Raw genomic sequence first — 23,486 nt, 5'->3', positions numbered from 1 at the left:
CTGTCTCAAAAATAAATAAATGTTAAAAAAAAAAAAAAAAAAAAAAAAAAAAAGGTCAAGGCTGCCTGGGGCCAGACGGCCTTCATGGCTGGGAAGGGCCCCCAGCGTGGGCCAAGAAGATGAAGGAGCCTGGAGAATGGGGGCAGGGTGCTGGCGGGGTGTCCCATTTGCAAGTCAGGCCCCCACCCCTGCCCTACGTCCCTGGGGATGATGGAGGATGGAGGAGGGGCACCTGGCAGGAAAACCACGCGAAGTAGTGGAGATGCGTCATCCGCGGGACGTTGCCGGTGGCCTCTCTCCGCCCTAAAACTCGGTCCCCGCTGCCACCTGCCCTTCCGTTGCAGCGAAGCCAGCCTGGCCTGCAGGGCCCACCCAGGGCTCCTGGCAGTGCCCTCGTCGTCCTGCAGATTACAACCTACTTCTAATTATGGCTCCAGTCAGGCGCTGCTCCACACACCGAACCCGGGCCACCCCAGATTTAGAAACGCCAGATGAAGCCTCGGATTTGAGGTTCCTCCAACGTCAAGTTTCTGAAACTCAGATCTGATCATTCTCTTTCCTCTCCTGACCCTGGAAGAACCTGGAAGGGACCCCAACTGCCCCAGCTCCTCCATTTCCTGTGGGACCCTGGACAATTCACTTCACCTCTCTGGTTCACAGGGTTGTTTCCAGGATGAAACAGAACGAGAACTATGATGGCAGACAGCACTAATCATTTCTTCACCCCCCCTGTCCACAGAAAGTCACTAGTGGCTGCGGGAGAAGGTGTGGCCGTTGCACAAGGGAGGCCTACGCCTGGAAAAGTACCAGGCAGAGGAAAGCGGTCAGAGGTGCGCTCTCAGGACTGAGGGCAGCAGGGATGCCAACAAGGCAGATGAATGATGATGCCAAGAGGCGCCACGTTGGGTCTTTATGTATTGTCTCCAGCTCTCAACACACACACTCCCACAAATAGGGGTTGTGACCCCCATTTCACAGATAAGGAAACAGGTCCATCCATCATAATAAGCACCTTTGAAATAATGTAGGCTTTCCCTTCTTAGAGTCAGGCCTCGGCCCTCACCAGACCCAAGGCCAATGTGGGAAGTGCGAAATGAAAACCAGCTAACTCCAAAGAGGGGAGGCCCGGGCTGCTGTGCACCCACGACTCATCTGAGCCAGCCAGCCAGTCTCAGCTCCTCAGCCCTCTGGAAGGTCACCATCTGGCCCCTGCTCCAGCCCTCACCCTCCCTGCCCTTGCTGTGCCCTCTCCACACACAGTCACGTATCACTCCCTAAAAGTGCCAGTCCCCAGCCCTGGATCTGTGCTTAGGCCTCAGGCCTTGTAGATACTCAGAAATGCTGGTCGCATGGTGGATGGATAGGCAGGGGAGGTGGAAGGGTGGGTAAACAGATGGATGGACAAATGGGCGGATGTGCAATGAACGGATGAGTAGATGGGTCGATGGGGAGGCAGGTGTTTGGATGGATGGATGAGCAGAGAGGTGGCTGGCTAAGCGGATGTTTAAGTGGATGTGCTGTCCAATGGGCAGGTAGGTGGCTGGCTGGATGGGGAGAGGGAAGGATGAGCAAAATCTGGAGCCCCAAGAGACAGACCTTAGCTCACTGTGTGAAAGAGAACTCAGCCAGAGCCTTGTCAGAGCAGAATGGGCTTGTCTAGGGAGGCAGTGAGCCCCCATCTCCTGGCAGGGCTGTGCTAGAATGACACAGGCATTGAATGGGCCTCTAACTCCCCTGGTGGTTTTTGTTTTGGTGTAAATCAGTCTCTGATTTACCTGTCTACCCTGTCCAGGTATGTGTTGGTCTTAGATTGGGATCTCCCTCAGGACAGTGGCCACTATAGGCCCACATGCAATCCATACCTGCTTTTTCAGGAAGCTGGCAATATTCTCTGAGTTTTGTGCCACAGCAAATGAGACTTGAGGTCTTAGATCCCAAGGGAACTTGGAGGTCCTCAAAGCTCTAGTTTGGGCTATGGCTACCAGGAGGCTTACTCTCCTCTTGCATCACTGGTATACAAATATGTAGAGTCTGAGCTGCTTTGTTCTCCCTGTCTCTAAGAGCATGCAACTATGAACACAGGATCCCTCAGCAGTGACCCCAGGGGTGATATGTTGGTGGCCCTAAGCTCTGGGAGGGTCGCCTCCAAGGATCAGAAGATGCTGGGGGTGGGGGAAACAGCATAGAACAGAAGGGTTCAAAGAGCCCCAAGTCTAACTGGGGGTGGTTCCAGTCGAGGTGCCCTGGAGAGGGCGAGCAGTCGTATCAACCGCACGTTCCAGCAGTTAACTATGGCCCTGGCCAGTTCTTACTCTGTGCAGAGAGGAGGCAAGATGGGCCGGGCAGATGAGCAGTCAGCGACCCAGAAAGAAGACAGCGAGGCGAGCGTCTTGAGGCATCTTCTGGTGGGGATGTGAGATGCCCCGAGCCAGCCCGGCTGAGTCCCTGGGCCCCCACACCTGCGCCTGGCCTTTAAAGCGGGCCGAATCCCACTTCAAACAGGTTCTCTGTTTCTCCCTCATATAAACTCCTGTGTTGTGGGCAGTCAGACTGAAGGGCTGAGGAAGAAGAGGGAGGAGGTCAAGGGCCTGCCAGTAAGAGCCAGGCTGAGGCGCATTCCTTGGACTTGTGCACCTGCTGGCATACATCTCCGCGTGGATGCCAGGCACATCTCAGGTTTCACAGGCTAACGTGGACCTCCTGACTCCTTGCCCAACCCGCCTCCAGCCTCAGTCTTCCCCATCCAGCAAATTCTCCAAATTCTCTCCTTGTCTCACACCCTCCTTCCAGTGGGCTCGACTGTCCAAATCCAGCCACGTCTCCGTTACCGCTGCCCTGCTCTGTGCCTCCGGCATCTCTCCCCTGGATGAGGTGACCGCCCGCCTGTGGGTGCCCTGCTTCCTCCTGCCCATCTCCCTTTATTCCTCTTGCCTCGCAGGCCACTTGCCGTGTCTCTAACCCCCAGGCCTCTCCTGCCGCTGCCTGGGTCAGCCACCCTCAGATATCTGCCAGGTGCAGGCAGTCCCCCCACTTCCTTCCAGCCTCTACCTAAATGTCCTCCTAGAACACAAGTCACTCAAAGGGCAAGAATCTCCTTTTGGGTTTGTTTCAGTACTTTGTTTCTTCCTAGTACCTACCACCACCTGTTAGTAATTTTTATTCCTTTGCCTGTGTCTTTCCCAGCTCCAGGCCACTCCGGTTTTCCAGTGCCTGGAAGGGTTTTGGCATATAGTAGGCATGCGAGATGTAAATGGGGAAAAAAAATTTTTTTTTAATCCTGGAAACATATATTAAGACAGCTCCCACATGCAAAAGGTATTTCCATTAAGACTACTCTATAAAAATTTCAGGGCCTTCACCCAATTGTGTGTGTGCGTGTGAGAAGAGAGCAGTTAGGGCAGGCATGACATTCACTGTTTCCAGGTCAGCAGGCGTTCCCTCCCCCATCCCTCCCTGTTCTGGTTTGCCCAGTTCTGTCATTCCCAGCCAGCTGTCAGCCTCCCCTTCAGCGCTGGTGGGACTGCTCAGGGCCTGGGGAGGAACAGGGGCCACTGCACCAGGGGACAGAGGAGCCCCCTTACGCACTTACTCTGGGATAGGGCAGGAACCCCCCCCCCCCCCCCCCCCCCCCCCCCCCCCCCCCCCCCCCCCGACCAGGCCTGTACAAATGGATCCGTGAACGAGGGCGTTCCAGCCCACACCAAGTGGCACAGGGTGGGGCTGGTGGGTGGGTCACCAGTCCCAAATCTGCACTGCCCTCCAAGGCAGGGATGACCGACCCCGACTGCAGTGGAGCCAGCCGGCCCATGGAAGGAGGAGTGCTTTCTCCGCCTTCCACCACACACCCACCAGGTTTCTGGGATCCCCCTCCCGGCCCACCAGCCTGGGGAGGCACACGGGGAATCATCGGCCACAGGCAGAGCGTTGCTTCCTCTGCCCTGCCTCCACCGCCACCTTCTCCTCTCTCCTTCCTTGCCTATTTGATTCTCTTCCTGGAGCTGCAGAAAGTGCCCAGGCCTCAGAGTTGGGGCCATTTCTAAACACCACTCTGCCTGCCCTGGCTGGGAACCCTGAGGCCTACAGCATCCACCTTCAGAGGGTGAAGGCCCAGCACCCAAGGACAGCTCAGATCCTCTGCCCACTGAAACTACTCTGAGGGCACGTCTTGCTGTTTGCAAGGCCTGATTCTGTTCCCCCATTCAGATCTCAACGTGGAGGCACCGACCACACCTGCCCACCACCAAGTCCTCCGCTACCTAGAGCTTTCTTCTTCTCTAGAACCCGGTATGTTGGGGAGGGGGGGGGGTAGCCATACCCAGAGATGTTCACCACATGCATTCAGGCCACATCAAGAATGTCTGACAAGATGGACCAGTCCCTGTGGGCTTTCTTCACACGGCCCTCCTCCCGGCACAGCCAAACTGTGATGCAGGCCCGTCGGAGAGGCCGGAGGGTGCTGCATGCCTGCCAGGGCCTGCCCCTCCCCGCCCCACCCCCACAGCTGGGTACCTTGTGCCAGCCTCCAGGGTGTGCCCAGCGGGGGCAGAAGCGCAGGAAAGAGAAGGTCTCGGGCCCACTCCTGCTCTGCTCCCCTCTCATGGCTCACAGGCACCCCCACCTTTCCTTCGAGGCTCGGAGGACCTGGGCCCTCCTGTTTTGTCAGCTCTGTCATCTGTAGGGTGTCCCCAGTCGGGCAGGGCACCTAGAGGGGCCCATTTGCCAACAGAGCTTTGAGTTGCATCATCCAGGAGTGACTGTTGGGGGTTTGCAGGCCTTCTGGGCCCCTGCCAGTTCTGCCCCCACCCCTACCCAAGTCTGGGCCCTCTTCCTCTCTGACAGTGTGTCACAGTCTCCTGCTGGATCCGGCCTGTGTTCTCAAGCACACATCCCATCTTGCTGCCTGGCTCTTCCCACTGTCTACGGAGGATGGCTGAGCCTTTCCTGATCTGGTTCCTCTCCTCCTATCACTTCCCCACCTCCCAAGATCTAGCCACAGATGTGGGGAACACGGACGCTTCTTCCCCAGCAGCCAATCCCCTCTCCTGGGCAGACCCCAGCTGTAGTTCACGGTTCCCCTGTCCCTGGCAGCCCACAGATCTGAGGTGGACCCCACCCCAGGGCCGGCCCCTGAGTCATCTTGTCCTGTCCCAGCACCCCAAGCCCTTTGCCAGCTCAGGCAGTGTCGGCATCTCCCTCATGGCAGTCGCGAGTGCGGAGGGGACGTGGGGACTGAGGGAACCCAGCTGGTACCTTTTATTTCATCTCCTGCCCAATGTGAAGAAGGAGGCATCATGCCCCAATTCTTCTGGCCATATCTGGGGCAAACGCAAAGACGGGGGAAATTACAGACTAGTCCTGGTTAGCTACAGTTGAGCTACCTCCCCCAAATAATTCACAACACCCTTTCGGATGTGGGAGTGGCCCCCCCATTCCCAGCAGGAAGGACAGGCCCATTGTGCAGAGGAGATAGTGCCGTGTTAACAGATGGCAGAGAGGCCACTCAACCGCTTTTGTCTTGTCTTATCTAGCAAGAAGGATGGTCTTCAAACTGAAAAAAGGAGAGGATGTACAACAGGGAATATGGCCCATCTCTCGCTGCTTTTAAGGTCTTCCGTCCTCAGACTGCTGATAGGATGCAAGGCCGACTGGCAGATCTGAGCGGGACAAGGAGGGTAGGCTGAGAGCACCACACGCTGGTCCCAGACCTTGACCTCAGCCCCAGGGAACTCCAGAACAGCCTCTCAAAGGTGCTTGCAAGTGTTCAGAAAGTAATCGTAGTAACAACAGCAGCAGCGATCCTGATAGAGGGCCTACTCTGTGCAGATCCCAGACTGAGCACTTCCCATATATAAGCTGGTTCAACCTCCAAGATAACCCAATGGAATGGGGACTACTATCACCCCCACTTTATGGATGAATAAACAGAGGCTCAGAAAGGTTAGGGGAAAAAAAGCAAGACATGAGAAGTCAATATGGTTTCAGACCACACTCCTATGTACTTGTCTGTCTGCTCCCACGTATTAGGGACTTTCAGAGTTGGGACAGTGGAATTTCCCCCCATCTTTGTAGTCCTTAAAAGCTCAATCTTTGTGTTTCCGTTACAGGCACTTATGTTTTTATCAAATTTTCTTGTCTTCTCTTTTCTGCTCTGATTCCTAAGCCAATAAATCAGGGGGGATGTCAGAGGCCAACCTAATTTACACATAATACCATTACTAACTCCTGTGCATACTTTATTCAGACTTCCTTAGTTTTTACCTAATGTCCTGTTCTTGTTCCGTGATCCCATCTGCCTTACATGTAGTTGTCGTGTCTGCTTAGGCTCTGCCGGGCTGTGACAGTTTCTCAGACTTCCCTCGGTTTTGATGACCTTGGCAAATTGAAAGAATACTAAGCAGGTGTTCTGCAGAATATCCTTCGGTTGGGGTTTGTCTGATATTTTACTCACGACTAGACTGGGGTTTGGGGAGGAAGACCGTAGAGGTAAAGAGCCTCTTATCACGTCACATCAAGGGTACACATTGTCTACATGACTTATCACTACTGATGTTGATCGTGTGGCTGAGACAGTGCTAGTCAGGCTTCTCTGCCGAAAAGTTACGCCTTTAGAAGGCAGCCACTATGCACATCTGACACTTCTTTCAAGGGGTGGGGAGTTAGGCTCTGCCTCCTTGGTGAGGAATTATCTACATAAATTACTTGAATTTCTTCTGTATAGGATATTTTCCTAGTATTTATTTATTCACTCATTCAATCATTTATATTAGTATGGCCTCATGGGTATTTTATTTTATTCTTTGCAACCCAGTATATTTTGAGCAGTTCAAAGGATTCTGGCATCCCTGGTATTCTGGAGGGAGTTGGTAAAACGCAGGTAACCAGCTCTGAGAAGTTCACTGAACGCCATAGCTAGTGAACCACAGCTGTCGACCCTACAGCGCTAGTGGGTTGGGAAATCAAGGTTTCCACTTGAGTTTTGAACAAACGAAATAGAAACTGTCCAAGCACATAGAATTTCAAAGGCATCCCTAACTGTGGAGAAATGACTTTCCTCCACCGTAAGGTGTAGCGAGGACTATGCAGAATGTACGTCTGTGGGTCTCCGTCAAGGATAGTGTGAGTAGAACCGCCCCTACCAGGCCCTGTCCGTGGTCCTGCCCTGTGTTTCCAATCAGCCTGTGGATTCAGATAGAAGCACTGCTTCTCTACCTTGCAGGTAGCGTAGCATGTGAGAGTGACAGAGGTAGGATTTTAAATTCTCTCCACTGTCTATTACAATGGGATGAAATGAACGAGATGAAAGTTAATAGGAAAAAGGGCCAAATAACAGGTTTTGATTCAAGAAATTATTGACACAGACCAGAGGCCTGATCTCTTCAACAAGCCAGGATTATTAAAATTTTGTTTTAAAAAAGGAATTGCATTAGAGTAGAGAGACCTAAGGGTCACAACACTGATGCACTGCACAGTCGTAGAGAGGAAACTGGTTTAAACAAAACAGCAAAAATGGACATTTTGGGGCCAAACAGAGAAATGTGAACAAGGTCTGCATATTAAGTGAGATGAAAATTTACTGAAGCAGAAAGTGCTGATCATTTACCGGGGAAAAAAAATCAGGTTAAAAAACAGTATGCACAGCATGATCTCATTTTATGGGGGAAATCTACATATAAGCATAGAAACAGTTCTGGAAGGATGTAACCAAGGTGTCACAGTGGAGCTGCCTGGGAGATGGGAACATAATACCCACATTTCTAATTTCCTACAGTGCGTACAAACTGCTTCTCTAATATGATTATCCTGTAAAAAGAAAGAAATCACTGACCCTTCTCCAGGACTGAGGGGAATCCTGGTTTGGCAGAGGTTTCTAAGAAAGATCCCTGGGGGTCTGGATGGCCAGAAACGTAATATGAATGGAAAGTGTTGTGCACCATGCACAAGGCAGCCTCCTGGGTGTGTGTCAGGTGTTGGGGTTGGAGCAGTCCTGGGGGTCTCCTGACCCAGGTCCTCTGCATTATTACTAGGAAAACTGAGTCACACAAATTAGTTGATGGCAGCTCCAGGGCCATAAGCCAGAGATTTAGCCCCTACCAGGTCATATGGAAATGGCTGGGGCTTCAGGAACAGAGGGTATTCGACCTGGAGAAGTGAAGACGGGAAGGAGTGGATGGGAAGGAGCTAAGGGGGCAGGAGTGTTCTTTTCAAATATTTAAAGGCTGCCACACAGAAGAGAGACCCATGTGAGTCCCTGTGCAGAACCGAGATGACTACGTGACAAGCAGGTTTGGCTCTAAGAGTGCAGGAAGGAGAAGGTTCCAACAACAGCAGCTGTCCAGCTCAGGGATAAGGTGGTGACGCTTGCTGGGGGCTCAGGGGGCCTCCTGCACAGATTGCTGGGAGAACCGCTTTGCTATTCTGGAACTCCGGGTTCCAGCAGAGTCAGGCAGGTGCTTCCCCCTGTAGCCTGTGTCCTGGGAGGAGTGCTGGGGCTCTCCCCATGCTAAGGGGCTGCTCAGCTGGCCTCGGAGGCAGCCACTGGTGAGGGTGAGGGGCTTGGCTGGCCTTTGGGGAAGAAGATCCTGATGGCTGCAGGAAATGTGGACTCTAACAAGAAGCACAGCGGCGAGCTTCCTGGGATGGGGTAGCTGACTCCTCCAACTTGATAACCTGCCTCATCCTCTTCCACCTATTGCTCCCAGGTCCTGGCCATGCCCAGGTGCCATGGAGAGACAGGTATCTATCATCTCCCCCTTGCCAGGTGGCAGAGAGGCACGGGTCCAACCTAACCAAGTCCTGGCTTCTCCCATGTCCTGGAATGCTAGGCACGAGGTGCCCCAGGAACAGAATGCCAGCCAGTGCCCATCTGATGCCCCCGGTGCCCACGCTCCCCACGCAGAGCCTGAGGCCTTAGGTGGCCTTGGAAACTCAGGGCTTCTGTTCCCAGGAGAAAACCCCTGACCATGTCAGAGTGGGCAGTAACTCGAGAATGAGGACGCTCCCCGTCAGGTGGGTGTCCTGCCCTCCCTCCCGGACCCAAGTCACCAGTCCTTGTGCCCATGGCACGAGAGGACACTGGTCGAGGGAGCATGTATCGCTATTCCTCTGGCTACCCCACTAGCAACACCCACCCACTGATGCTGGCCCTGCTAACAACCAACAGAACTCCTGCTTTCCCCAAATAGACGCGGGCCTATCGCAGGGGACACTGCAAGCTTGGCTCTGGCTGGCCTGCCGCAGCTAACACAGCCAGCTGCCAGCCAGGCCTGCCCATCGGAGCCCGAAAGAGGGGTCACCAGGTGTCATCCTCTTCCTGGGTGCGAGGCCCGGTGGGTGCAGTCCGGCCGCAGCGCGCTCCCAGTGGGCCCGTCCACCCACTGGCTGGGCCCAACGGGGCGCACGCCCCACCCCCCGCCGCCCCCCACCGCGTCCTGGAATTCCGTTCCCACAGACCCGGGCCGGCTCTGTCTCCGCAGGGGCAGGGAGGGCGGGGGTCCCGAAGCCGGGTTCTTGACAGCGCCTTCCCCCAAGTGGGTTTTCACACGGGCCAAAGGGACCCGCACTGCGGGGGAGGGAAGGTGGGCAGAGAAGCCACCCTGGGCGTGCCGCTCGCCGCCGCGGGCGCTGTGGGGGGTGGAGGGGGGGGGAAGCGGGGGTCCGACCGGGCAGGGGGAGGGGGAGGTGCCGGGAGGTAGGGGGCCCGCTCGGGCGGTGGGGGTGGGGGAAGGGGCTGGCGCCGGCGGGGCCCCTCCCGGGCAGGTGGAGGGCAGGGCCGCCGGCGGGGGCCCGGGGACGCGGCGCCCTTACCTCCTCGCCCTGGCCGAAGCGCAGCCCCAGCGCCGCGACGCGCTCCACGCGCAGGAAGCCGTCGGGGTCGCGGCCGCACACCTCGAACACCTCGCGCAGGCGGCGCACGGAGCGCAGCAGAGCCGCGGGGGCGCCCGCCCAGCCCGCGCCGCCCGCCATCCGGCCGGCCCCGCGGCTAGCCCGAGCCCCGCGCCGCCCGCCGCGGCCGCCGCAGCCCGCCCCGCGCCGCCGCCACCGCCATCGCCGCCGCGCGCCCTCCGGGCCGCCCGCCCGCGCGCCTCTGCGACGCGCAGCCTCCGCCCGGCGGCGGCCGAGCCGTGTCAGCGGCGGCGCCGCAGCCCCGCGCTCCGGGCGGGCGGGGAGGGGCGGCGGCGGCGCGGAGGCTGCAGACAAAAGGAGCCGCGCTCCTGCGGGGCGGGCCGCCCCCCGCCCCGCCGACTCGGTTTCCCTCTGCTCCCCCCTCCTCCCCGAAAACCGGAGGGGGGCGCGCGGCCGGTGCCCGGAAACTCCCAGCTGCCCGAAGGCCCCGCCCCCCTGGGAGAAGGCAGACGAGAGGCCCGGGTCCCACCGCCTCGCCTCCGCGCTCGCGGCCCCCACCCCGCCGCCCGCCCGTCCCCGCTGCCGGCGCCCCGGGGGCGTCCCCGGCAGGACCCGGCGCTCTGCAGGTTCTAGGTGTTTTCCTCCGTTCGTGTCCGATTGTTCATTCATTCGGAAGCTGAGGGCCAGAGAGGTTGAACTACTTACCCTGGGCCACACAGCTTGTGAGAGGAAGGGCTAACATTTATATCCAGTCCAGATCTGGATGGACCTAGACTCCCTACTCCTAACCTCTGGAACGGTTTCCAGGCTTTGGACCACACGGTCCTCCCCAGCAGCATCTGTGGGGCCGGATGCCTGCTGGGGGAAGGACGGGGAGAGGAAGAGCAGGGAACAGAGCTCCAGCCCCAATAGGCATCCAGCGACAGGGGAGGGAGAGAGAGAGAGAGGACGGGCCCGGCAGGAGGAAGGAGAAGCAAGCAACTAGGTTTGCCTGTTGCGGACACAAAACACCTGAGGGAGGTTCCCTCCCTTCCCCTGGGTTTGCACGCTCACCCCTCTCTGGCAGGCCCTGGGTGCCTGAGCCCTGCCCAACCTCAGAGGCCAGGACAGAATCTGAGAGGTGGCAGCGGCCTCCGGGCCTGGACCTTAGCCTCCTGCCAGGAGTGCTCAGCCGAGCCTCCACCGGGCTCCCCCTGATGACTCTACCTGCCCCCCCCTCCCCCCAAGGGTCTGGCCTGCCACCTCTCCTCCATCTACCTTGTTGTTCAGCGTGTCAGGCCCGTGTGGCACCATTTGCCCCCAACCTGTCCCAAATACAGGCCTTGGCTGAGTGCATTCCCACTTACGCTTTCTCGCTCAGTTAGGAGGTTTCCTCACTGGGGCACCTTGGTTACTTGGTTGAGCATCTGACTCGTGATTTCAGCTCAGGTCAAGATCTCAGGTTCCTGAGATCGAGCCCAGTGTAGGGCTCTGTGCTGACAGATTCTTTCTCTCCCTCTCTCTCTGCCCCTCCCCTGCTCTAGTGCTCTCTCTCTCTCTCTGAAAATAAACATTAAAAAAGAAAAAGAGGTTTCCTCATCCAGGAAGCCTTCCCTGATGGCACTCCATCTTGCCTGTTAGTCTGAATTCTGGTGCTTTCCTCCAGGTACCTACTTAGTTTTATAATTCTATGGTGGGGTGCCCATCTCCCCCGCCATGCCAGGAAACCCACCAGGACACGATGTGTCTTTTTTTTTTTTTTTTTAAGTTTATTTATTTTGGCAGAGAGCGCATGAGAGCTCAAGCAGGGGAAGGGCAAGAGAGGGAGAGAGAGAATCCCAAGCAGGCTCTGCCATGTCAGCACAGAGCCTGACGTGGGGCTCGAATCTGTGAACCACGAGATCGTGACCTGAGCCCCACACCAAGAGTCGGACGCTCAACCCACTGAGCCACCCAGGTGCCCCCAGAACAGGATATGTCTTAATCACCTTCTTGTCCTCATTACCAGCCAAGGGTGTGTCCCAAAGAAGCCCCAGCCCCAGGAACCGAGCAGTGTAGAGACCCAGGCGGGGAGTCTGGAGTGGGCTGGGGGCAAGTTTTGCACGTGGGCTGTGTGGCCTCTCCTCTCTGGCCTCTGGTCTTCCTGCTCACTCTGAGTGGGACCACCATGTGGCCTCTCTGACTGTGGGCCCCAGTCTTCCGTCTGTCTAGCCCCCATTCCAGGGGCGAATGTGGTCTTTATCTGCCCTTTCCCCCTTGACACTTGAATTCCTCCGGGAGCACCTCCTGGGAAGACAGACTTTTGAGTTTGAGGATTGGAGAGTCGAAGCTGCGGGAAAGTGGGAAAGGGGGCGGTCATGGGGTAAGGGTGGAGGTTGGGGGCGGGCTGGGTTCTGGGAAGGGTGTGGGCTTCTCTGCCAGTTGGATGCTCCTCAGCAAGGTACTTCGAGTCTCAGTTTCCACATCTGTACAATGGGCACAGTAACAGTACCTGCCATGGAGGGTGGCCAGAGATTAGACCTAATGTACGCAAAGGGTCTGCATATCACCTGCCGTGTGAAGCACGAGAGGAAACAGAGGAAGAGAATCAGGGAGAGCCAGGGGGACGGCGGGGAGAGGCCGAGGGAGAAGCTGGAAGTCCAGCAAGCCTGCTGGCGGGAAGGTAAGCAGGGGAAGCTGGGGCTGCTGCCTGCCTTCTGGAACCTTCTTAGTCATTCTCCCCAAGTCAGCTCCTGCCCATTTTCTCTCACCCAAGAGGCTCACACAGAAAGGAGTGAGCAAAAGCTGTAGCTGCCTTCTGTGGGCAGCTAGAGAGATGTCTGGCAGAGCTCTCCCTGGCATCAGATCCCCTAACTGGGGAACCAGGGAGCTGGATGACCTCACCCAGTTCCACAGGCGGAGGTGGGAGTCACAGATCTGAGCATGAACAGATCAGTCCCAGGTGAACCGGGCCCGAAGCCCATAATCAGAATAGTGGTTCTTCTCCCAAAAGACAGGGTCACCCCCAATTCAAAAGTTCCTTCCTCAGGGGAGCCCTCCTGGACCCCTGACTCTTCTCGGCCAGGTCCCTCCCTGTAGGTTTACCTCTGTCAGGTGATGGCTTGATGGATGCCTGCCTCCCCCACAAGGCGTGGGCTCGGGACCGGGTCCGTGGCTCACCACTGTGTCGCTGGGGCCAGCAAGACACGTCGCAGACGTGCTCTCTGTGTGGTCACGTTCTTTCTCTCGAGTGCCTATATTGTACTGGCATGCCGGGGCGGTGAGAGAAGGAGTAGCCACAGTCCCTGTCCTTGCTGATAACTGGGCAGTCATGACACATGAGACCTGCATTGAGGGCCCGGACTGGGAGGACCCAGGTCGTTCGAGACCGACCTGGGACCAGAGCCCCAGGGCTCCCAAGTCTTTGGTCCGAGAGCTCAAAGTGCAGCCCCTGCAGCTACGAGAGAATACTCATGTCAGGGAAGCAAGAGAGTCCTTTGGGGGAGCAGTGAGCAAGACCAGGAGCCTCTTCCTCTTCCACAGGTGACCCCTGTGTCCCCAGGCGATTTCCAACAGCTGCCCGGCCTCACAGGCACACCTGGGAAATACATATGGAAGGAGCAGTGGGGATTCCAACCCATTCTCTAGGGAGAAGCCTCAACAGGCTTCAGCCTCTCCGGCTCCTGTCTCTCCTCACCCCTGCCCCAGAGCATCCCAGCTCCCTCCTGCCTCCCTCTGCCTGGGGCACCTCCTCATTCCTACCTCCTCCCAAGCCACTTCCTCCAGCCTGCCTTTCCAAGGTGCCCTGGAAGTGGCACAGGCACCTCCTGCAGGAAGCCTTCCCTGGTTACATTCTCTTTCACCTTGACTGTCTCTCCGCTCTGCTCCTGCAGCATTCTGTGCAGACAAGCGAAGCCACCCTGTCCTGAGGGTCAGGTGGGTCGGTATATGTAAATGTCAGTGCCCAGGTGGTGAGTGCCTGCTATTTTGAATGTCCTTGAGTCTCTCCTGTTATTTATCACAAGAGCACTTGGGAAGTGGGTGTGAAAGGTCACACAGAGGTCCCTGAGGGTGGGGACTCCCCATGCCATTTCTTGGTTTTCTAGCTCCCAGCTCCTGGCACAATGATCAACACACACAGGCAGGGTCTGTGAGGGAATAAGTTGAGGAAGGAAGGGTGAAATGTGTGTGGTAGTCTGGAAGACGCCCCCTGATGAGACCCACCTCCCAATCCCTGGGACCTGGGAACGTGACCTTTATTGGAACAAGAGTCTTTGCGGATGTGATGAAGGATCTGGAGATGGGGAGATTATCCTGGGTTCCCCCGGTGGGCTCTAAATACAGCCACACTTAGAGGGAGGTCTGACAGAAACAGAAAAGGAGGCAGCGTGAACACACAACCAACCAGAGATCAGGGTGGTGCAGCCATTAGCCAAGGTGTGAATATCATGTGGAAGGTATTAAAAATTACCGAGAGCCAGTTGGGATCCCAGACAGCTTGAGCTGAACACCAGGTCCTGCTCTCTTAGCTCATGATTCTGCACGACTTCACGTCTCTGAGCCTCAGTGTTCCCGTCTGTAAAGTGGGGACGGTAGTTCCTGCCTCACAGTAGCCCCAGGGGTTTGGAATGAGAAAGTGAATGGAACATGCCCCGTGCAGTGCCTGGGCTGGTGACCGGCCTGTGGTCCGGTACGTGTGTCCGCAGGGGGACGTTTGGAACCAATCTGAAAGGGGGAAGCATTTTTGGTTTTCGTGTAGGGGCATTGACTTCATCGTCCATGTTGTGTGGAAAGGGAACAGGATTCACAGTTTTTTGGGTTTTTTTTTCTTGCTCACAACCTGCGGGGTTTTATTTAACCATGAATAATTATCGCTCTGGAGAGGAGGAAGGTAGCGTGAACTCATTTGCTTTCTTCACCTGTCCTAAAATACGCTTGGCCAACAGACGCAGAGTGCCCATAGGCTCGTGGAAGCCAGCAGCACCCTGCCCGGGGGGTGCCAAGGACTGGGGCGCGTCCAGGTGAGCAGGGCATCCAAAGACATTGTCCTTCCTTGTTGGGAGGGCTGCCCAGGAAGCTGGGGGTTTCGCTCCCGTGGGTGCCCACGCGGAACCTTCTCTGACCCTCGGATTGCTAACTGATTGCTAACCTTCCTTCCAAGATTCTCAGAAGGGTGCAAAACCTTGCTTATTCGGCCCGAGTGAGTTCCAGATCCTTTCACCAGTGCAGAAATGGCTCCTAAAAGCCCAGTAGCCGCTCCTGGATGCCTCAAGGGCTGCGGAGCCGTCTCCAACCACGGGTCTCACCTACCGGAAGTCGGCTTCCCCGGGACTCAGCACGTTCCCCTGTTCCAGCCTCCTCTGCTGCCCCCTTCTGCAGAAAAGAAAAACTCCCAAGTCCTCAGTGTGACCGGCAAACAGGCAGGACCTTTACAGTGCGATCCCAGCGGGGGGCCCTTTGTTCTGTAAGATGACAGGACAGTAAAGCCATCCACCACACTGTTACCCATTTATGGAGCATGGACCTTGACTCCGAGACACTGACTCGACCCAGCGTCGATGGACGACACACCCGGCTTGTCTTACGAATTGCCTGTCCCCCCTGCCTGGAATGTCCTACCTCCTCTCGTCTCCACAGCCATCCTTCAGGCACCACCTCCTCCGAGAAGTCTTCCCTGAGTTGCCCTCACCGCTCTGCTCCCACAGAACCCCATGCAGACTCTCCTAGGGTGTTTCTGTGAGGTTCCGTGATGCTTGCTGAGCGTCCCAGCTGATCTTTGGCTCTACTTCCTTCTTCCTCGGGCCCCTGTAACAACGCTAGGAGACAGACAACACGCCCGGCACTGTGCCACGGGCTTCCCGTGAGCCAACTCTGTTCAGTCTCCAGCAGCTCGTGGGAGGGTTCGAATCCCAGCGGGTTGACTCCAGGTACCCTCTCCTGGTGAGGCCCGCTCCTCCCCTCTGGTTTCGTCTCCTGATAGCACCGGGGTCTCTCTGTCCTCCCAGAGCAAGAACTGCCCCCCACCCCCACCCCAAGCAAAGTGGGATCACAGCATCTTTGTGTCTCTGCTGGGGGGTCTGACCCACAGCTAATGTGTCTCAGGGGCCTTTGCTGTTAGTCTCGCGGGTCTTAGAACAAACAGGCTCCTTGGTCCTGCCAGGCCAGGAAACGCAGCCTGGTCAGGGCCAGTGGGTGCCACGGGCTGACTTCCTCTTACCCCCAGTAGGCTGGCATATGCTCCGTGCTGTTGGGAGCCCGGCAGGCCTGTCCTGGGCCTCTGCCATTTTTGTGGGAGGTATATAACGGAAAGGCTGAGAGTGCGGGGTTCAGACTCCGAGGGCTTGAGGTCCACGTCCTGGCTCGACCACTTATAAGCCATGTGTCCTTGACCAAGCGACTTAATCTCAATGCTCTTATCTGTAAAATGGGCATAATGATATCTACCCCACAGAGTAGTAAAGACAAAATAATATCCCCTATCTTAACCTTCCCACCCCAGCGTTCTTGAAAAATACTGGTGTGAACACAGACTGTTTGCTGTACGTTGTGCTTTTTTTTTTTAGGTTCATTTATTTTGAGAGAGAAAAAGCACGAGTGGGGGAGAGGCAGAGAGATAAGGAAAGAGAGGGAGAATCCCAAGCAGGCTCCGTACTGTCAGTGAGGAGCCCAACGTGGGGCTCAAACTCACAAACCGTGAGATCATGACTTGAGCTGCAATAGGGTGCTTAGCTGACTGAGCCACCCAGACGCCCCCATATCGGTCAGCTCAATAGTTAACTGTTGTCTGGGAGTTGAGACTCATGTCACAAGGTACCTGGGATATTAACAAGGACTTAGTAAATGGGTAAATGGCAGGCGGTATTACTGTGTTGTTAATTGTTGCAGTTTCCCCCCTGGGACCCCTCCCCCTCCAGGGGATCATACATTCTGCCCTAGGGAACCCAGAAAGTAGCCATGTGGGACTTACTTTGGGCCGTGAAATGTGGAGGAACTGTCACTTGGGGATAGACTTATGAGCCAAAGCATGGTTCTCCATGTCTCCTTGTCCTCTGCCATGAGATTGGCAATGTCCCGCATGGATGCTGCTTGTCAGCCTGGGTCATAGAATAAAGACATGGGGGTGAGGCGGGGCCATTTGTTCCTGAAAGGTAACTGGGCTCAGGAGGAGGGCTGAGAAAGGTTATCCCAAAGGCCTGATGATCAGAGAGCCAGAGACTGTCAGGATGGGAGACACCTTCCTGCCAACCCCTTTGTCTGATTCAAACCCAAAGTCTCAAGAAGGAAAGTGAGTGCCCAAGGTCACAAGGCTTTTTGGTGGCAGCGACAGGACCACGGCCCAGGTGGCCTCCTGGCCCCCATCAATGCTCCTTCCCACACGGAAGCCTGGGGGCAGCAGGTGGGGCAGGTGATCCTGGAATGACTGATGTAGAATCTCAGGCAGTAGGCGAGAGTCCCAGCTACTAATTCTGCCACCCCTGCTTGAGAAGCTTAAAAACCAAAATAACACCCAGAAATCCAAGGTGTCCCAGTTTTGCTGAATACACACGTGGGAGGGGTGTGGGGGCTGGGAGCTGGGCTGGACAAGCCAGGGTCACTGAGATTTAGGAACACAGAGGCCAAGGGAGTGTCAGGTCTTCCTGCTGGGAACCCCCACCCACAGTGACACTGCACAGGAGGCACTGGAGGGTCACCTTGCCGTGAAGTCCTCCAGAGGCCTCTTGAGAACAGACTGAGGTGCAGTGTTTTTATGGTTTGTTTTGGGTAAACTGCACACTCACCATGGGGCTTGAACTCACGACCCTGAGATCAAGAGTCACATGCTCCACTGACTGATCGGCCAGGCGCCATGTTTAAAGGGGGCTCGGTCGGTTAAGTGTCTGACTTTTGGTTTTGGCTCAGATCATGATCTCACGGTTTGTGGGATCGAGCTCAGCATCAGGCTCTGTGCTGGCAGTGTGGAGCCTGTTTGGGATTCTCTTTCTCCTTTTCTCTCTGCCCTTCTCCCCCTCAAAATAAACTTAAATAAACAAACAAACAAACAAACAAATAAATAAATAAAAGGGGTTCCAGCAGGGATCCTGGCCTCCAGCAAAGGCAGCCCAAGAAACAAAACAGCAAAGGAGCAGAGAGGGCTCCCTCCCCGTGCTCCATCCATCTGCCTCCCTGGGAATTGGCCGGTTCTCCTCCGCCCCCTGCTGTTCAGGGGAGGTAAGATCACTCCTAAGAGGCAGTGTTGCTTTCCTAGACTTCTACGTATAAACTATGCATATGAATATATATGTGCACATATATAAACATAATTGAGGATCAGCCCTCATGCACAGTTTTCAAACTCTTGATTCTACTGGAGGTTTTCTCTCAAATTTAAATACTGTTCTTTAAACACGTTTTTAAATTTTTTTTTCAACGTTTATTTATTTTTGGGACAGAGAGAGACAGAGCATGAACGGGCGAGGGGCAGAGAGAGAGGGAGACACAGAATCGGAAACAGGCTCCAGGCTCCGAGCCATCAGCCCAGAGCCCGACGCGGGGCTCGAATTCACGGACCGTGAGATCGTGACCTGGCTGAAGTCGGACGCTTAACCGACTGCACCACCCAGGCGCCCCTAAACCCGTTTTTAAAGGCTATATAAGGAGGCCCTTGTCAGCTTCCAGAAAGTGCTGGAAAAACGTAATTTGGCTAACGTTTTGGTTGTCTCCAGGTGTTTTGACATTATATATGATACTTTAATGGAAGTCTTAGCACTCTGATCCCTTCATTCTCTAGGCTAGATGACCAGATTACAGTATTACTGGGGCAAACAGTGCGGATGTTCTTAAGGCTGGTGACACAGGAAGATGAGGTCAAGTGCATGAGTCCGTCCCACTCTCTCCTGACCAGTACCAAGTATCAGTTAGATACATCTATGCTAATTTGACAGATGAAAATGATATTTCACTGTGTCTATTGGAATTTGTTTACTGAGTGTGAACTTTTTCATTGTATAGTGATTAGCAGTTGGTACAGTATTTCCTTTCTGTGAATTAGCCATTCGTGTCCTTTGCCCATTTTTTTTTCTACATGGGTCTTTTCTTAAAATTGATTTTGGGGCACCTGGGTGGCTCAGTGGGTTAAGCATCTGACTTCAGCTCAGGTCATGATCTCTTGGTTTGTGAGTTTGAGCCCCACATCGGGCTCCTTGCTGGCAGTGTGCAGCCTGCTTGGGATTCTCTCTCACGCTCTCTCTCTCTCTCTCTCTCTCCCCCCCCCTTTCTACCCCTCCCCAGCTCACCCTAAGTAAATAAACATAAAAAAATAAAATAAAATAATTGATTTTAATGAACTCTTTATACAGTCGGTTAAGCGTCCGACTTCAGCCAGGTCATGATCTCACGGTCCGTGAGTTCGAGCCCCGCGTCGGGCTCTGGGCTGACGGCTCAGAGCCTGGAGCCTGTTTCCGATTCTGTGTCTCCCTCTCTCTCTGCCCCTCGCCCGTTCATGCTCTGTCTCTCTCTGTCCCAAAAATAAAAAAAATAAACGTTGAAAAAAAAATTTAATGAACTCTTTATAATAGGAACAGTTTCTCTGTTGGCCTTTATTTTTATTTAGTTTTTTCTCTGTTGGCCTTTAAATTTTGGGTGAGTTCTTTGGACATGGGGACATTTTGGCATAATCTTTAGGATATCTTCCGCTGCTTTCGGCTTACAAAGTCCTTCCCTATTGTGAGAGTTATTTATGTTCTTGGCCAACATTTCTAGCCATCCTTCTGGGCAACGAAGAATAGCTTTTTGGGACCCTTGTGATTTATTGTGTGGAGCTGTATGACAAGTCTGGGAGTGACAGTGAGCAGAAGTGGTTGCACGTCTGGCCTCAGGCCTATAATTGCTAATGTGAGACCTCCCTGGGTGCTGGGCTCTCCAATCTGGTAGTCACCAGCCCCATGTAACTACATTTAATGTAAATGAAATAAAAAGTAAGTTCGTCAGTTTCAATAGCCACATTTTGGCCTCGTGTGGCTGTGGCCACCATATTGGACAGGGTGGCTATGGAACATTAACATCATCCCAGGGGGAGACTGGGGCAGCGGTGCCCGAGCTCCCCCTCTGCTGTCCGACCAGCTCTTTGCTGTGGAGGCGGCACTTTGGAGCCATAGAAACTGCGTGAGCAGCGCCCCCTACCAGCCAGTGGTGGACACTTAGCAGGGTGGGGAATCCGCCTTTGTGGCTTAATGAAATTTGGAGGTTACTGGTGTTTTGTTTCGTTTAAACTATAGCATAATTAGGACCTTTTTGCCTGTTCCATTCTATTTAGTTTAATTAAATGATCAATTTGAAATATTTTAAAATGTCTACATTATCTAGTAAGGGAAGTTTCCAACTATGTTTTTTTCTTTTTTCTTAGCCATGCTTTCTTGTTTATGCTCCAAGATACACCCTAGGGTCATTTTGTTTGGATCTGGATTGGAAGTGCATTAAATCAGCAATTTGCAGGGGCGCCTGGGTGGCTCAGTCCGTTAAGCATCTGACTCTTGATTTCAGCTCAGGTCATGATCTCAGGTTTGAGATTGAGTCCCACATCTGGCTCTGTGCTGACAGCGTGGAGCCTACTTGGGGTTCGCTCTCTCTGCTCCTCTCCCCCTCTCAAAATAAATAAATGAACTTAATTTAAAATGGAGTTAAAAAAAAATTAGTAACTTGGGAAGACTTGACACTGTACTATTCAGTTTTCCCACCCAGGGCTGTGGTCTGTCTCTCCATTTACTCAGCTCTCCTTTCAGACCTGCCGGTCAGGTCAGTCACATGCCCACCTGCTGAGAAGTGCTGTGGGAGGAGAAGGACAACACAGTTACTTTTTACGAAGCAAAATTAATTCCTCTTAAAGAATCCCCTCTCTCCCTACTCTTTTGAGGTTGAAATGGCTTTTTCATTATACAAAGACTTTTTAAAAAGGTTCGTGCTTTCTTCTAAAGGTATGAATGGACAAAATACATTTTGGAAATTTTACTGAAACGTGAAATCTCAAAACCTGGATTACGGTTTTCAGTCGGTCTTTATTAGGAGACACAGGTCATCTCCATTTTGGTAGGGATTTTGCATTGGGATTGCAATTAGGAAGAGGGTCTTTTTTTTTTTTTCTTATTACATCTATTTCTACAGTTCCCTGAGAACACAGAGCCTTACGTGTCCTTCAGCAACCATCTGCTGAGGGCCTTGAACGCGCACGATGCCTGTAACTGAGGCTCAGAGCCTAGCCGGAGTGTAGGAGCGCTCCATCCCAACCCTGCCAACGAGCAGCTGTTCCAGAACCCAGAGAAACAAGTGCCTGAACGGAGCCATTTCCAGGAGGTGCTGATGCTGGAGTTCATTTGTGAAAACAAGGGGTCCAATCGATGTTTCTTTCTTCCGTGAGCGGAATGAATGCCTGCAAACTCAGAAATGGACTCTTTTGTTAATCAAAACAAAACAAACCTTTTTTTTTTCATTTGTCTCCGGATACAAGTATGGGGGGTAGTAGTGGCGTTTTTGCTCGAAGCCTAGATCACCCAGTTCTTTTCTGCCTTCAGTGCATAGATCACTCAATCAATAAGGGAGGACCCCTTGCTATCAGTTTCTGACTGTACTTTGACTTTGGGCCAGACTCAGAGATACAGAGTACCCCTGTTTTTGCTGCTCTGGGGCTAAGGCATGTTTGTTAAAAATCTTTGTAAATGTTTATTTGAGAGAGAGATAGAGATAGGGAGAGAGAGGAGAAATAGCATGAGCGGAGAAGGGGCAGAGAGAGAGAGAGGGAGACACAGAATCTGAAGCAGACTCCAGGCTCTGAGCTGTCAGCACAGAGCCCGATGCGGGGCTTGAACCCACGAACTGTGAGATCATGACCTGAGCCGAAGTCGGATGCTTAACTGACTGAGACACCCAGGTGCCCCTCTTTTTTTTTTTTTAAAAAAAACATTATTTATTTATTTTGAGAGAGAGAGAGAGAGAGAGAGAGAGAGAGAGGAGAGATAGCATGAGCAGAGAAGGGGCAGAGAGAGGGAGAGGGAGACACAGAATCCGAAGCAGGCTCCAGGCCCTGAGCTGTCAGCACAGAGCCCGACACGAGGCTCGATCCCACAAACTGTGGTGAGATCATGACCTGGGCTGAAGTCAGACACTTAACCGACTGGGCCACCCAGGTGCCCCTATAACCCTACTTTCAACTGCTCACTAGACATATCTCCACCCGGACACACTTCTTGGTCATTTCTCAAGTCCCCGAGGGTGTCCCAGAAAGCAAAAGTCTGTACAGGCCAAGAAAGGGCACGGGGCCCCGCAAAAAGATAAACAATATGGTCCGTGTCAAGGAGCTTATTGTCCAGGGATAGAGAGGTGTGGTCCAAAGGGTTATTACCCCAGAGGCATCCCTAGTTTGGGCTACCACGCTTTAGGCCACGGGGAAAAGACAGCGGAGTTATGCCTGGGCACCCAGGACAGTCACCTCAGAGGCTTTAAACTCTTGTCTGTCCCTCTTAGAACCCCATCCCTGGAGTCTGCCTGTGCCTCAGAGGGCCCAAGAAATATTAGCAAGCTCTTCATAGGAGGTACACCTGCTCTGCGTCCCCACAAACAGACCAGCCCTTGCCCCACACGTGCGGGAATCTGTTTCATGGTGCTTTAGTCCTTTATTTAACGCCAGGCACTGCCATCCTCCTAAGGATCAGCTCTGTCCTGCCTACAGGGTTTAGGCTGGATTCTTTCTCCACCCGGGAGTAGCCCACCTGATGGGATAAATAGTAAAGCTGGCATCAGCTGAGCCAGGGAAAGTGTTTTCCAGTGTTTACCCATGTAGTGTCACAGAAGAGTCCACGGAGGGAACGCCGAAAAGGTGGAGAGAGGTGTACGGTCCCAACACAGGCCCTCTGACTGCTCCATCTCAGGGGGGTCTTGGCATTTCCAACGGCTCATTTTAAAAGGAGTCAAGACGGCTCATCCCAGAGAACAGTCACCCCTCAGCTTGAGCTGTCCTGAAAAAGCACTGGATGGGGATCAGGACACACAACCCCCAAACACGGCACAGAGAGTCTGAGAAAATGGTGGAGGCATTCACTCTGACCTTGCCCCTGCCCTTTCCCCCTGAAAACAGGGCATAATCCCCTCCTGTGAGAGCCATTCTCCCTAGGCCCAGAAAAAAGGAGCATCCTTATCTCCAAAGACAAGACCATGGAAACAAACAGGCCTTGCTAAAGTGTCCCCCACCCTCCCCTTGACTACACTTACCTCACACTCTTTGACTATCATGTTCCTCCGTGACCGCCCTCTTCATCGAGCAGAACAAGCATAAACACCCCCAGGTCTAATTGCTTCGGGTCTTCATTTTCTTATAAAGGCTCCTGTGTCATGTAAAACTTGTATACGTAAACCTGTGCTGTGTGCTTTTCTTCTGTTAAGCTGTCCTTGTCAGTTTAATTCTCAGACCCAGCCAGGGACCCTAAAAGGCTCGAGGAAAACTCTTCCTCCCCTACAAGGTTCACCAAAATTATTTTACTTTTCCTTTAGAGAGGTTCTGGAAATAGAAAGGTCTGTCCCATGCTGTGGGAGGGAGGAGAACCCAAGGCATCCTTAAAAGAAAGGAACCGGCCTTGATGTTTCAAAAGATCAGGGAGAAGTGGGGGGAAGTGAGAAAACAGAGCTGAGGCATGTGAAGCAATTAAACAACTCCCCACATC

The 23,486-nt window shown here is 53.9% G+C and overlaps 1 protein-coding gene across 1 annotated transcript in view; it reads right to left on the bottom strand.

The window, feature by feature from the left end:
- The window catches only part of RAB11FIP4 (RAB11 family interacting protein 4), a 117,355-nt gene extending 107,392 nt beyond the window's left edge, over positions 1-9,963 (bottom strand). Inside the window, exon 1 of the mRNA XM_030294884.1 lies at positions 9,805-9,963. Within this exon, the coding sequence (XP_030150744.1) occupies positions 9,805-9,963 (159 nt within the window). The remainder of the gene's footprint in view (positions 1-9,804) is intronic.
- Between the last annotated feature and the right edge of the window lie 13,523 nt (positions 9,964-23,486).

The sequence above is a fragment of the Lynx canadensis genome, chromosome E1 (genome assembly GCF_007474595.2).
Source record: "Lynx canadensis isolate LIC74 chromosome E1, mLynCan4.pri.v2, whole genome shotgun sequence".
NCBI lineage: Eukaryota > Metazoa > Chordata > Mammalia > Carnivora > Felidae > Lynx > Lynx canadensis.
This window is presented reverse-complemented; position numbering and strand designations above follow the sequence as displayed.